The sequence below is a fragment of the Amblyraja radiata genome, chromosome 37, assembly GCF_010909765.2.
Source record: "Amblyraja radiata isolate CabotCenter1 chromosome 37, sAmbRad1.1.pri, whole genome shotgun sequence".
Lineage (NCBI taxonomy): Eukaryota > Metazoa > Chordata > Chondrichthyes > Rajiformes > Rajidae > Amblyraja > Amblyraja radiata.
The window spans coordinates 6,083,978-6,098,272 of record NC_045992.1 but is presented as its reverse complement, the minus strand read 5'-3'; the positions used below and the strand labels follow the sequence as shown (position 1 = coordinate 6,098,272).

The window sequence follows — 14,295 nt, the reverse complement described above, 5'->3', positions numbered from 1 at the left end:
AAAAAAAAGTTTATTCCTTGACACTAGCTGATATCATCATCTTTAATGCATGTTTTTGGAAACATTATTTTCAATTAATCTTGTTCACAGATAATCTGATTCATTAAAACAGTTAGTTATGCTCATAAAGTCTTTTTTTTAAAGTATCTCTAAACTAGTCTAGACTAGTAATGTTATGTAAGAGAAATTGTGGATTACTGTAATTAGACATGGAAAGTTAATTACAAAGTTCCTTGCATCTTTATATTTAATTAGTCATTTTTTATCAAGAATTGACTTTCAACAGGATCTCACAACAATGTTTAGTTTGTTACCTCAGTTAAAGATTGAATCAGTGAAGGATTAGATAACACCCAAGGTAGGCATACAATCTTGAATATTTAGTGAATTAAATATCCTTTTATATGCCCTGTATACCAGGCCCTAAATTGAATATTCAATATTTTAACTTTCAAAATGGGTGCATAAAAATCATAGTATACAGCATGCGACAACGGCCAGCAATGCATCTGTCTCTCCTGCTTGTTACTTTTTCAAAGAAATCCACCAGATTTGTCAAGCAAGTTCTCCCCATGCTGACTTCAGCCGATTTTATCATGTGCTTCAAAATACCCCGAAACCGTAATACCCCGAAACCGTAATAATAATGTCCTTAATAATGGACATCCTTTTGCCTCCCTCTCTTCTTAAACAGTGAAGTAATATTCATGATTTTAAAAAAAATCTTTTAAAAATCCGACCTAATTCATCTCTGTTCTAGGTAAAAAGATAATAGCTTTTCTTTTTTCTTCACGACTGCAATCCTTCACTCCTGTTAATGTTCCAATCCTTTTTCTAAATATTTAGGAGTTGACAATTATCAACACATCTTCTCCTGATCTGAAATGGTGATAAATCTTATACTGGATCGCATTTCACTTTAAATTTTTTCTGGAATGGTTTAAAAAAAATGTTTGGCTGTCTGGGCTTTTGAGTATGAAGCTTCAAGAAGGAAATCATTTGGCCTGTCAGGTACAAATGTAATGGATTCTGGAAAATTGGCAGTTCCATTTTCGGAGCCTGAAAAATTACCAGCTTGACCGTATCTCAGTGTGACAGTTCTGACACGTGCTGGCAAATGGATCTATGATGAAAAATTCCATAAAAACATTTTCTCAGTGGAAAACTGAATCACTTGGTACGAGTCAGCATATGGGCGATGAAATTAAGAAGTTGTTGTGTTGTTTGTAAAGTATTTTTTGTAAATCAGAGCTGGAAATATTGGGTATTAAGTATAATATGTGGATCTGAGTTTAGCCTCAAGCAGGAAACAGACTCAACAACAGTGTGTGTTATAGTGGATGATTTGTCGCGAGATAAATTTGTTACTACAGAATGTGATGCTTACAGTTCTGTTCATCACATTTTATAATTCATTTAAAGCAGGTGGCTGATATTGGCAAAGTATTTAAAATATAGATGGCACCAAAAATGTGTTGAGTTATACTTACAGGTCCTCTGCAGGTTATGCCAGAGTTCAGTTTCTGAAAACTGTTCCTAATCCTGATAGTGTGCAAGCTGGAAATATGGAAATATGGCAATATACTTTAATAAAAACATAGGGCCAATCAAGGCAACTTTACAAAACAGTCATTAGGTCATACATGGCATTATTATGCATAGTTCTGGTTGCCACATTATAGTGTGTGGTGGCTCTGGGCAGAGTAGAGGAGATTCACCAAGTTTTGTTTAAGAAAGAACTGCAGATGCTGGTAAAATCGAAGGTAGACACAAAATGTTCAGCAAGTGAGGCAGCATACATGGAGAGAAGGAATCGGCAACGTTTCGGGTCAAGACCCTTCAGATTCACCAAGTTGCTGCCTGGATTGGAGGACTTTATGAGGAAAGATTGGATAGACTGAGCTTATTTTCCCTGTAACAGGAGGCTGAACGATGATCTGATAGAGATGTATAAAATAGTAAGAATGGATTAGATAATCAAAATCTTTTTCCTATGATACAGGTATCAAATACAAGAGGGCAGCATGTTACGGTGAGATGAAAGATTTTTTAAAGAGGATTTGAGGAGAAAGTTTGCTTGAATCTTAGTGTGGTTGAATCTTAAAGTCATTGCCAGAGGATGTGATGGAAATTTGACAGGTACTTAAACAGGCAAGAGATAAAAGGATGGAGATCTTTGTTGGACAAATGGATTGGTGTAAATGCACAAAACGGTTAACATGCTGAGATGAAATAAAGGACCTGTTTCTGTGCTGTAGAACCATGACAGGTTGTGACATGGGCGACAATTAGTTTAGTGTTGGTTGGTGGGATTAAGTTTTAATAGCTGCTTTTATTTTATTTTTTTTATTTTTTTTTTAACTAAAAAATATTTTTATTAAAAGCAGTGTACAATAGTATATGACATAATACATATGACATAATACATTTATTGTACATCTTCCATTTTAATTTTAACAAAAATGAAATAGAAAAAGAGAGAAAGAGCAGGAAAGAAAGTGAAAGAGTGAATGTGTAAAAATAGAAGCCCTAAACTACCAAAGTGTAGTCACAGAGTAAGTAAAAACTTTAAAAAAATAAAAAGACAAAAAAACGAAAAATAATTTAAAAAAAAACCCAAAATGTGTTGATATATCGACTTCATTTCTCACCACACCCATCACCCTGTCCGTAAATCGGTATAATTCCAAAGTTGTGTTGCACAATAGCTGCTTTTATGACCAGCAAAGACCAAGTGATCTTAATTTTTTTACGATTTTTTATATTGGACTTTTTAAACATTATGTAACGATTTGAAAATAGAAACAGGGCATTTCCAAATCAAGGCCATCAATTCAAAAGAGTCACGAAGAAACAGTCACGAACAGCCCCATTTTACCCGACTGACACTCGTTTTTTCCCTCCCCAATATAAAACGGCATCTTTCATAGAATCCAAACTTCGCAAGGTGCTAAAGTAAATATTTTTTAAAGTAATCTCACACCTGAGATAATGAAATCCAATTGAATTGAAATCCACCTCCTTTTAATTTTGATTTAAGGCCATTCTATAGATGAAGTTCATCAACATGTTCCTCCTAGTGTAGTAAATACAGGATATATTTATTGATTCATAGCATTTCTTTCTGAATTACAATCCTGGAGGATTTGACGAACCTTGTAAATCATTAACCACTGTGAAAATAAAGGTCCGTTACAAGAGGTCAATTTGGTTCTGCCCACATTTTAGTGGCCCATGGTTAATCTTTAATTTGACCAGTTTGATTTCCCACCCTGTCTCCCCATTCAATAGGATGGCGGCAGAGGTCCCCGCACCAGTGCGTGGCTGCCGGTGGCTCCTGTGTGGCTGCTGGTTCTCAGCCTGGGCTCCATCTTTCTCTCGTTTGGTCTTCCCTACAACCGGGAGGAACAGAATAAAAAGTGCCTCTCAAAACACGACTTTGTGCTTCATTCTGAGACCCACGCACTACATTGGTCCTCCTGCCGGTCCCTCGTCCTGTCCCTCCACCTATGCCTCCGCAAGCCCCACGAGCGGCTAACTTCCGCACGCGGGCCGGCCGGGTCGTTCGCCCGCCGGTGCGTTTCGTGCCTCTGGTTCTGGGGGGGGGGTCCTGTGGCGGCTCCCAAGGGTCGTGCCACCATAGTGTCGAACCCCTCGGCACAGGAGTGGTTCAGTCCGGAGGCGGCCCTTAGCCGGAGGCTTTAAAGGCAGGGGTTTGGGTGCCATCTTCCTCTCGTTTGGTCTTCCCTACAACCGGGAGGAACAGAATAAAAAGTGCCTCTCAAAACACGACTTCATGCTTCATTCTGAGACCCACGCACTACAAGATCATACATGGCATTATTATGCATAGTTCTGGTTGCCACATTATAGTGTGTGGTGGCTCTGGGCAGAGTAGAGGAGATTCACCAAGTTTTGTTTAAGAAAGAACTGCAGATGCTGGTAAAATCGAAGGTAGACACAAAATGTTCAGCGAGTGAGGCAGCATACATGGAGAGAAGGAATCGGCAACGTTTCGGGTCAAGACCCTTCAGATTCACCAAGTTGCTGCCTGGATTGGAGGACTTTATGAGGAAAGATTGGATAGGCTGAGCTTATTTTCCCTGTAACAGGAGGCTGAACGATGATCTGATAGAGATGTATAAAATAGTAAGAATGGATTAGATAATCAAAATCTTTTTCCTATGATACAGGTATCAAATACAAGAGGGCAGCATGTTAAGGTGAGATGAAAGATTTTTCAAAGAGGATTTGAGGAGAAAGTTTGCTTGAATCTTAGTGTGGTTGAATCTTAAAGTCATTGCCAGAGGATGTGATGGAAATTTGACAGGTACTTAAACAGGCATGAGATAAAAGGATGGAGATCTTTGTTGGACAAATGGAATGGTGTAAATGCACAAAACGGTTAACATGCTGAGATGAAATAAAGGACCTGTTTCTGTGCTGTAGAACCATGACAGGTTGTGACATGGGCGACAATTAGTTTAGTGTTGGTTGGTGGGATTAAGTTTAATAGCTGCTTTTATTTTTATTTATTTATTTATTTTTTAACTAAAAAATATTTTTATTAAAAGCAGTGTACAATAGTATATGACATAATACATATGACATAATACATTTATTGTACATCTTCCATTTTAATTTTAACAAAAATGAAATAGAAAAAGAGAGAAAGAGCAGGAAAGAAAGTGAAAGAGAGTGAATGTGTAAAAATAGAAGCCCTAAACTACCAAAGTGTAGTCACAGAGTAAGTAAAAACTTAAAAAAAATAAAAAGACAAAAAAACGAAAAATAATTAAAAAAAACCCCAAAACGTGTTGATATATCGACTTCATTTCTCACCACACCCATCACCCTGTCCGTAAATCGGTATAATTCCAAAGTTGTGTTGCACAATAGCTGCTTTTATGACCAGCAAAGACCAAGTGATCTTAATTTTTTTACGATTTTATATATTGGACTTTTTAAACATTATGTAACGATTTGAAAATAGAAACAGGGCATTTCCAAATCAAGGCCATCAATTCAAAAGAGTCACGAAGAAACAGTCACGAACAGCCCCATTTTACCCGACTGACACTTGTTTTTTCCCTCCCCAATATAAAACGGCATCTTTCATAGAATCCAAACTTCGCAAGGTGCTAAAGTAAATATTTTTTTAAAGTAATCTCACACCTGAGATAATGAAATCCAATTGAATTGAAATCCACCTCCTTTTAATTTTGATTTAAGGCCATTCTATAGATGAAGTTCATCAACATGTTCCTCCTAGTGTAGTAAATACAGGATATATTTATTGATTCATAGCATTTCTTTCTGAATTACAATCCTGGAGGATTTGACGAACCTTGTAAATCATTAACCACTGTGAAAATAAAGGTCCGTTACAAGAGGTCAATTTGGTTCTGCCCACATTTTAGTGGCCCATGGTTAATCTTTAATTTGACCAGTTTGATTTCCCACCCTGTCTCCCCATTCAATGGGATGGCGGCAGAGGTCCCCGCACCAGTGCGTGGCTGCCGGTGGCTCCTGTGTGGCTGCTGGTTCTCAGCCTGGGCTCTCTACACCATCTGCTCCGCGTTCTCAGAGTTCGTCAGCAAAGTCTTCATCAGCCAGTACCGCTTCAGCTTCCCTGCCTTCATCGTCCTCTGCCAGGTGAGTAGAGCTGGCAAACAGCTAGGGGTTGGTGGTCTGGGCCATTGCTCTGTTACTGTGACAAGTGTGTCAGAGCAGGAATACAACCCCCCTCTCCCCGGGACAATTTCTTGGTACGTCACTCTGCTGTTGATAAGTGGGTGACAAATTTCACCCTTAACGGGGCTTCAGACAAATGTTTTAAACTTGATATTACTTTGATGTTTGTCAGTAAAAACCCGAATTAGGAACACTTTTAGCTTCGGAGTAATCTTTAACCCTAGTCAGTAGGTCGTACTTGCAGGTTTGAGTACAAAATCCAAGACTTCGCGTTATATCGGTATACTTGATTTTAATCAGTATGATAATCGTGTGGTAATGTCACTCCTTGCACACATTTTCCACACCTTTTAATGAAATACATAATCGATTTAAAAAGGTAAATCCTATCTTATATTCCCAGTGTTGAGGGTACGTAATGCCCCTGTCCCACGTAGGAAACCTGAACGGAAACCTCTGGAGACTTTGCCCCCCACCCAAGGTTTCCGTGTGGTTCCCGGAGGTTTTTGTCAGTCTCCCTACCTGCAACCTCTGGGAACCGCACGGAAACCTTGGGTGGGGAGCAAAGTCTCCAGAGGTTTCCGTTCAGGTTTCCTAAGTGGGACAGGGGCATTACTCTATTGGAGGTGCTGTCCTTTGAACAAGAAGTTGTCGCCTAGTGTAAAAGGGAAATATACTTAAGACCACCATGGGTGGTTGTCCCAGAGCCTCAGTCAACATTTAGACTTCACACAATAACCAATGCGTTATCTGTTCTTTTTCACATTACTCTGTGTGTATAAGTTAGCTGCTGTCCCCTTCGTTACAATATTGTTGCACAATGTGAACTTCACTAGCTGTAAAGAACATTTGGACATTCCCTAGTTGAGTAGAGTCCCAACCTGAATCTCAGCACCTTCCAGAACACAGCAACTTCATTTATTGATGCCACTGTAAATTTATTCCCTCCACGACTGATACACAGTGTACCACCAACAAAATGCGCTAAAGTTACTGGTCAAGACAATTCCAACTCCAAACCCAGAACCTCTGCCACTCAGGATCATTAATTTGGAAATACGGAACACCACCACACGCTCGCTCCCCTCCAAATCACACACGATCCCGATTTAGGAATCCACTGGCCTTTCATCTTCACCGGACTAAATCCTGGAAATGCCTTTTCAACAGCACTGTGGGAGAATATTCACCAGAGGGTGATTCGAGATGGCAGTTCACCATCTTCTTCTCAAGGCAATTAGAGATGAGCAGTGACACTCAGAAACCGAATAAAGAACTCTTTATGATTCCTTATGCCTGTTTGAACTAGAAACCTTCAGGTTCATTGACAAGCAATGTTGAATAAGAAGTTTTTTTCCTAAATAACAAAAACATTACCTTTGAATTCAGAGGATGGTGGCACACCTGAGCAAACACAGTAGATGGTAAAAGGTTTGGCCGTTAACTAATTTGAATACAGTACAGCGGTTCAAAACATACTGCAGGAAGATAAGCTTCATAACGAGGATAGATGTGCCACTGCCATGGCGTGTTGTACTGTCGGTGTTTAAACAATCATGTTTGCCTTTCAATAACGTCACTGTATCATTTCAAGAGTACTGATCCTCTCACTGCTTGCCAAATCAATTAATGGTATGTAAAACAGGACAAAATATGTCATCCCATTGTTATTTGTGGGAGGTTGTTTTGCACCAAATAACATTAATGTATACAGTTTTAAAGTCATTTACTTTGAGACGCTTGGAGATATGACAATGTTTCATAAATATACATTCAGTTCTATTCAACAGTTTTTCTTTTGATAGGCACTACTAACCATTGGCATGCTGCAGTTACTCAAACGAGTTGGGCTACTGAAGATTCGGCCCTATTTACTGGAGAATGGAGAGATTTTCTTGCTCCCTTCTATTTGTTTCTGTTTTCATTCCATCCTCATCCTGTGGGCTGTGACCAACTCCAGCTCCACTGTCTTCACCTTCATCAGGCGGTTCACCCCAGTGGCCAGCTTAGCCCTGATGCAAACATTCAATTTGAAAAAGAGAGCGTCTACCAGCAGTGCCTTCCTTGTGATCCTGGTCACTTTGTGCTCGGTTCTTGCAGGTAAGATGCGATGATGGATAATTTGTTTGTCTAATTTGCATTCAAACTTTCTAAACATCTCAAAGTACATAACAGACAATAAAGTGTTATCATTGCGGTAAAGTGAACAATATGACAATCTTTGCAAAGCAATTCCATCAAAATCTGTGAGACCAACCCATTAAGTCAATTTCTGGATTTGTTGGGTGCAGGAGCAGCATTGGCCCAAAATAGAGAGAATAACTCCACTGCTTTTGTTTCCCAAAATACTGCCAGAACATTTGCATTTAGAGAGCAGCTAAGACCCTAGTTTGATATTTCTTCCAAATAATGGCAATTCCAGTAATCTGTTACTTCAATTAAGTGCAAGTCTTGATAAATCACTTTAGAGTACTTTCTGTTATATAGATGCAAGACTGTAGATTCAAGTTCGAGCTCCTAAACTAATGTACATCCACCTCTACAATATCTTAGTTTGTACCTTCGCCTTGGCATTCATCCATTACCAGTATTCTAGCCTCTGTGCGGTGGCATCAGTGGTCATTGTCAAATCCACACCAGACCTGAAGAGTCTGATCTGTTAGACAGGTATTTGGAGATTTTTCTTTATTATAGAGATAATTCTTCTGTCATCAGCTGTGGCGGTCTTCCTTGGCCTGCCAGTCCCTTTGCGATTAGTAAGGTCACCAGTGCTCTGTTTCTTTGTAATCTCCTTCTTTGTAATGATGTTCCAAACAGTTGATTTTGGTAAGCCTGGTTTGGCTGATGTCTCTAACAGTTTTATTTGTGTTTCTTAGTCTCATAATGGCTTTTTTGACTTTCATTAGTACAACTTTGGACATGTTGATAAACAGCAATAAAAGTTTCCAAAGGAGATGGAAAGGTTAGGTGTCGAGAGCTCTTTTATACCTGCATTAAGGAGGCAATTAAACACACCTGTGCAATTACAAACACCTATGAAGCCATGTGTCCCAAACATGAAAATGTCCTGAAATGGGGGGGGGACTATGTATAAACACAGCTGTAATTTCTACATGGTGAAACCAAAATTATAAAAATACCCTTTAATAAAACCTGACAATGTGCACATTAACCACATGTGATTTTTTTCTATTATAAATCTCAAATTGTAGAGTACAGAGGCAAATAAACGATGGGTCTTTGTCCCAAACTTTATGGAGGGCACTGTATATTCCAAGCTTTGCACAAGAGATTAACAGATTCACAGAAGAAAACATTCAGGGATGCGCTCAAAGCCTCCATGAAGAAATACAACATTCCAACTGACTAATGGGAATCACAAACTTATGGCCGCTCAAAGTGGAGAAGGAGCAATTGGGATGATATTAAGAATGTCAGATCAGTGCAGCAGGAACAGAGAGGCCCTGTGTAAATGTCGTAATGAGTGCACCATCTCACACACCATTCAACTGCCCATCCTCTCAGGCATCTCCCAATCCATTTGTGGCTTCATCAGTCACTTCAAGACCATGGAAGACAGAGTGGGAGCAAGTTATTCCCAACCCCCGAGAGACTGAAGTAGAAAGGGCCCAGCAAAGCACATACCTGACACTTTGGGGCAGCTGGGGCTGACATTAAACATCGTGTTCGCACAGTGGCATCTGAAGGTAAGAGTTGCCTGACAATATCCTGAGGGTGTCATTGTGCTCCAAGCCATAGGCAATGGCTGAAGGGAGGAAGAAAGAAAACACGTGCCTTGCGACGATTGTCACATCCCGTGAATGATTTCCAAAAGAGTTAATGTTAAACTCAAAAGTTCGCTGACCTCTTAGTTTGATTTTCAACAAACAGTTGAGTCAAAACAGTTTATTTTATCTTTATTTAAAATTGCACCAATTCCACCTTTTATCAGCGATAATCTAGAGATAATTTGCAGAACATTGGTAAATATTAACTACTGGGATTTGAGCAGCATGGTTGAGCACAGCAGTTAGTGTTGCCTCAGTGAAACTCCAGCAACCCAGGTTCAATTCTAACCCGGGATGCTGCCTGTGTGGAGCTTGCATGTTCTTCCTATTGCCCAACACGTATTTAAAATTTGCCCCTCTCACCTTAAAGCTAGACCCTTAGTTTTTGACATTGTCACTGGAGAAAATAGTACTAAGTGTTTACTTCTACCCTATGTATGCCTCACGTAATTTTTACACTTCTATCAGGTCTCCTCCGAACCTCTGCCGTTCCATTAAAAACAACCCATTTGTCCAAAGATAGACACAAAAACCTGGAGTGACTCAGGCAGCATCTCTGGAGAAAAGGAATAGGTGAATTTTCGGGTTGAGACCTTTCTTCTCTGATTATGGGTCTCAACCCAAAACGTCACCTATTCCTTTTCTCCAGAGATGCTGCCAGACCCACTAGGTTACTCTCGCTTTTTTGTGTCTCTCTTTGGTGTAAACAAACATCTGCAGTTCCTTCCTACATACCAAGTTTGTCCAACCTCTCCTTGTGCCTAATACTCTCTAACCCAGGCAGCATCCCGCTAAACCTCTTCTACACTTTCTCTGAAGCACAATAACTCAATTTCTCACCACCAGTAGCTCAACTGATATTCACTTGTAATAGAATATTGTTTTGAAGAATGTGAAAGCAAGAAAGTGAAAAACATGATCAATATTCTACTAATAAATCCTAACCAAATACTGTTCTCATTGGTCCTTCCTTAGGTGTCCGCACCTTCAATGATGAAGCCATTGTTTACGTCTATGGGTTGATGAACATCATGCTCGAGAGCACTTATCTCACTTTGCTCCAAAGGATTTGTGAAGACCAAAAGACATCAGTGGTGGATGTTCACTACACCTGTACCATCAACAGCTGCCCACTGCTGCTTGTGTACTGCCTTCTCCATCCAGATACTCATCAGATCTACCCTTCGGGAAGTTGGACCAGTCTGATCTTTTTGGGTTTCTTTTCCTTGGTGCTGCTCCTGGGATGTTTCCTGAAGCTTCTCGCTTGCATGTGCACTTTGCTGAGTTCAGCACTGATGACGAGCATGGTGGAGGTTGCGAAGACGGACGTACTGACTCTAAGGAGCATCATTGCATGTGAATGGATAGTCTCGCCATCTCAGCTCACGAGTCTTCTCATCAGTGCCAGCGGAGTGGGCATCTTTATATATAAAGATTGCAGAGAAACAAACAAATCAACGAGGAACGAGACTGTGGGATTCAAACTCTGAAAAATGTTCAGTATATTTCAAATATTAGAATTTAACTCAGGGAGTCATATTCCACCTTTCCACTCAAATGATTAATTGTTGACGCTGCAGTGGAGAAGAGGACACATCCAAATACATGTCTCACTAGGAAATCATGTAAAGCTATTCAACGCAAGGTCATTTATAACTTCTGGCTCTTGTGATTTCCAGCTGCCTCAAAATCCAGAGGTTATACAAGTTGCTCTCTTACAACAGGTGTACAGCAATGTGGCAGCAGGTTTGCACGGAGAAAGCTCTCACAAACAGCAGTCTGGTAATGAACATATACCGTGTTCTTGGGGACAATTGGGATAGATTCAGAGTAGACCTGGCAAACCAAACTAGACATCCATGCGACACCGGACCAATGCAGCAGAAATGTACACCATTGCAATCTGCAACCTTGACATTGCTTCAATGAGGAGTGCAGAAGAACATGCCAGTTCCAGCACAAAGTAGACCCAAATATCATAGGCCAAGCACGGTCCTAGTGAAACTGAAGTCATTGGGCATCAACGGAAATACCTCCAGCAGTTGAAGTTAAACCCACACAAAGACAGTTGTGGTTGTTGAAAGTCAATTATCCCAGCATGGGGCATCAATGCAGCAATTCCCCAGAGTACCTTCTTCACCAATGGCCTTCCTATCTCCATAACAGAAGTGGGGACGTACTCTGATAATTGCAGCATTCAATTCAATTTGCAACTTTTCAGAAATGAAACTGTCCAAGCCTGAATACTATGAGACCTGAACAGCATGGATTAGGCGGCAAAGAACAGTCTTACCACAAAAGTGCCAGGCAATGACCATCTCCAAGCCATAGGCAATGGCTGAAGGGAGGAAGAAAGAAAACAAGTGCCTTGCGGCGATTGTCACATCCCGTGAATGATTTCCAAAAGAGTTAATGTTAAACTCAAAAATTCGCTGACCTCTTAGTTTGATTTTAAACAAACACGAGTCAAAACAGTTTATTTTATCTTTATTTAAAATTGCACCAATTCCACCTTTTATCAGCGATAATCTAGAGATAATTTGCAGAACATTGGTAAATATTAACTACTGGGATTTGAGCAGCATGGTTGAGCACAGCAGTTAGTGTTGCCTCAGTGAAACTCCAGCAACCCAGGTTCAATTCTAACCCGGGATGCTGCCTGTGTGGAGCTTGCATGTTCTTCCTATTGCCCAACACGTATTTAAAATTTGCCCCTCTCACCTTAAAGCTAGACCCTTAGTTTTTGACATTGTCACTGGAGAAAATAGTACTAAGTGTTTACTTCTACCCTATGTATGCCTCACGTAATTTTTACACTTCTATCAGGTCTCCTCCGAACCTCTGCCGTTCCATTAAAAACAACCCATTTGTCCAAAGATAGACACAAAAACCTGGAGTGACTCAGGCAGCATCTCTGGAGAAAAGGAATAGGTGAATTTTCGGGTTGAGACCTTTCTTCTCTGATTATGGGTCTCAACCCAAAACGTCACCTATTCCTTTTCTCCAGAGATGCTGCCAGACCCACTAGGTTACTCTCGCTTTTTTGTGTCTCTCTTTGGTGTAAACAAACATCTGCAGTTCCTTCCTACATACCAAGTTTGTCCAACCTCTCCTTGTGCCTAATACTCTCTAACCCAGGCAGCATCCCGCTAAACCTCTTCTACACTTTCTCTGAAGCACAATAACTCCATTTCTCACCACCAGTAGCTCAACTGATATTCACTTGTAATAGAATATTGTTTTGAAGAATGTGAAAGCAAGAAAGTGAAAAACATGATCAATATTCTACTAATAAATCCTAACCAAATACTGTTCTCATTGGTCCTTCCTTAGGTGTCCGCACCTTCAATGATGAAGCCATTGTTTACGTCTATGGGTTGATGAACATCATGCTCGAGAGCACTTATCTCACTTTGCTCCAAAGGATTTGTGAAGACCAAAAGACATCAGTGGTGGATGTTCACTACACCTGTACCATCAACAGCTGCCCACTGCTGCTTGTGTACTGCCTTCTCCATCCAGATACTCATCAGATCTACCCTTCGGGAAGTTGGACCAGTCTGATCTTTTTGGGCTTCTTTTCCTTGGTGCTGCTCCTGGGATGTTTCCTGAAGCTTCTCGCTTGCATGTGCACTTTGCTGAGTTCAGCACTGATGACGAGCATGGTGGAGGTTGCGAAGACGGACGTACTGACTCTAAGGAGCATCATTGCATGTGACTGGATAGTCTCGCCATCTCAGCTCACGAGTCTTCTCATCAGTGCCAGCGGAGTGGGCATCTTTATATATAAAGATTGCAGAGAAACAAACAAATCAACGAGGAACGAGACTGTGGGATTCAAACTCTGAAAAATGTTCAGTATATTTCAAATATTAGAATTTAACTCAGGGAGTCATATTCCACCTTTCCACTCAAATGATTAATTGTTGACGCTGCAGTGGAGAAGAGGACACATCCAAATACATGTCTCACTAGGAAATCATGTAAAGCTATTCAACGCAAGGTCATTTATAACTTCTGGCTCTTGTGATTTCCAGCTGCCTCAAAATCCAGAGGTTATACAAGTTGCTCTCTGACGACATGTGTACAGCACTGTGGCAGCAGGTTTGCACGGAGAAAGCTCTCACAAACAGCAGTCTGGTAATGAACATATACCGTGTTCTTGGGGACAATTGGGATAGATTCAGAGTAGACCTGGCAAACCAAACTAGACATCCATGCGACACCGGACCAATGCAGCAGAAATGTACACCATTGCAATCTGCAACCTTGACATTGCTTCAATGAGGAGTGCAGAAGAACATGCCAGTTCCAGCACAAAGTAGACCCAAATATCATGGGCCAAGCACGGTCCTAGTGAAACTGAAGTCATTGGGCATCAACGGAAATACCTCCAGCAGTTGAAGTTAAACCCACACAAAGACAGTTGTGGTTGTTGAAAGTCAATTATCCCAGCATGGGGCATCAATGCAGCAATTCCCCAGAGTACCTTCTTCACCAATGGCCTTCCTATCTCCATAACAGAAGTGGGGGCGCACTCTGATAATTGCAGCATTCAATTCAATTTGCAACTTTTCAGAAATGAAACTGTCCAAGCCTGAATACTATGAGACCTGAACAGCATGGATTAGGTGGCAAAGAACAGTCTTACCACAAAAGTGCCAGGCAATGACCATCTCCAATTCGGGAGTCTATCCATCTAACATTTAGAGTCAATACCATCACAATCAAAGGGGCCATTATTCACCAGAAACTCAAATGCATCAGCCAAGTCTGAAGAAGGGTCTCGACCCGAAAACATCACCCATTCCTT

The 14,295-nt window shown here is 40.6% G+C and overlaps 1 protein-coding gene across 2 annotated transcripts; it reads left to right on the top strand.

Annotated features, from left to right (window-relative positions):
* Nucleotides 1-5,454: 5,454 nt before the first annotated feature.
* Nucleotides 5,455-11,198, top strand: LOC116966477 (solute carrier family 35 member D3-like). Of its 2 annotated transcripts, none has more exons than XM_033012759.1 (3): nucleotides 5,455-5,655; nucleotides 7,500-7,794; nucleotides 10,458-11,198. In XM_033012759.1, the coding sequence occupies exons 1-3, from the start codon at nucleotides 5,485-5,487 to the stop codon at nucleotides 10,970-10,972; spliced, it is 981 nt and encodes a 326-aa protein (XP_032868650.1). In that variant the 5' UTR covers nucleotides 5,455-5,484; the 3' UTR covers nucleotides 10,973-11,198. The 2 variants fall into 2 exon arrangements, with proteins under 2 accessions (XP_032868650.1, XP_032868651.1); XM_033012760.1 differs by lacking the exon at nucleotides 10,458-11,198 and adding an exon at nucleotides 8,601-8,654 and having other exon boundaries at nucleotides 5,460-5,655.
* The last annotated feature ends 3,097 nt before the right edge of the window (nucleotides 11,199-14,295 follow it).

Coding starts and splice junctions, on each gene's coding strand:
- LOC116966477 (XM_033012759.1), top strand. CDS start 5,485: ATGGCGGCAGAGGTCCCCGCACCAGTGCGTGGCTGCCGGTGGCTCCTG. Junction 5,656..7,499: donor CCTTCATCGTCCTCTGCCAG/GTGAGTAGAGCT, acceptor TTCTTTTGATAG/GCACTACTAACCATTGGCAT. Junction 7,795..10,457: donor TTTGTGCTCGGTTCTTGCAG/GTAAGATGCGAT, acceptor GTCCTTCCTTAG/GTGTCCGCACCTTCAATGAT.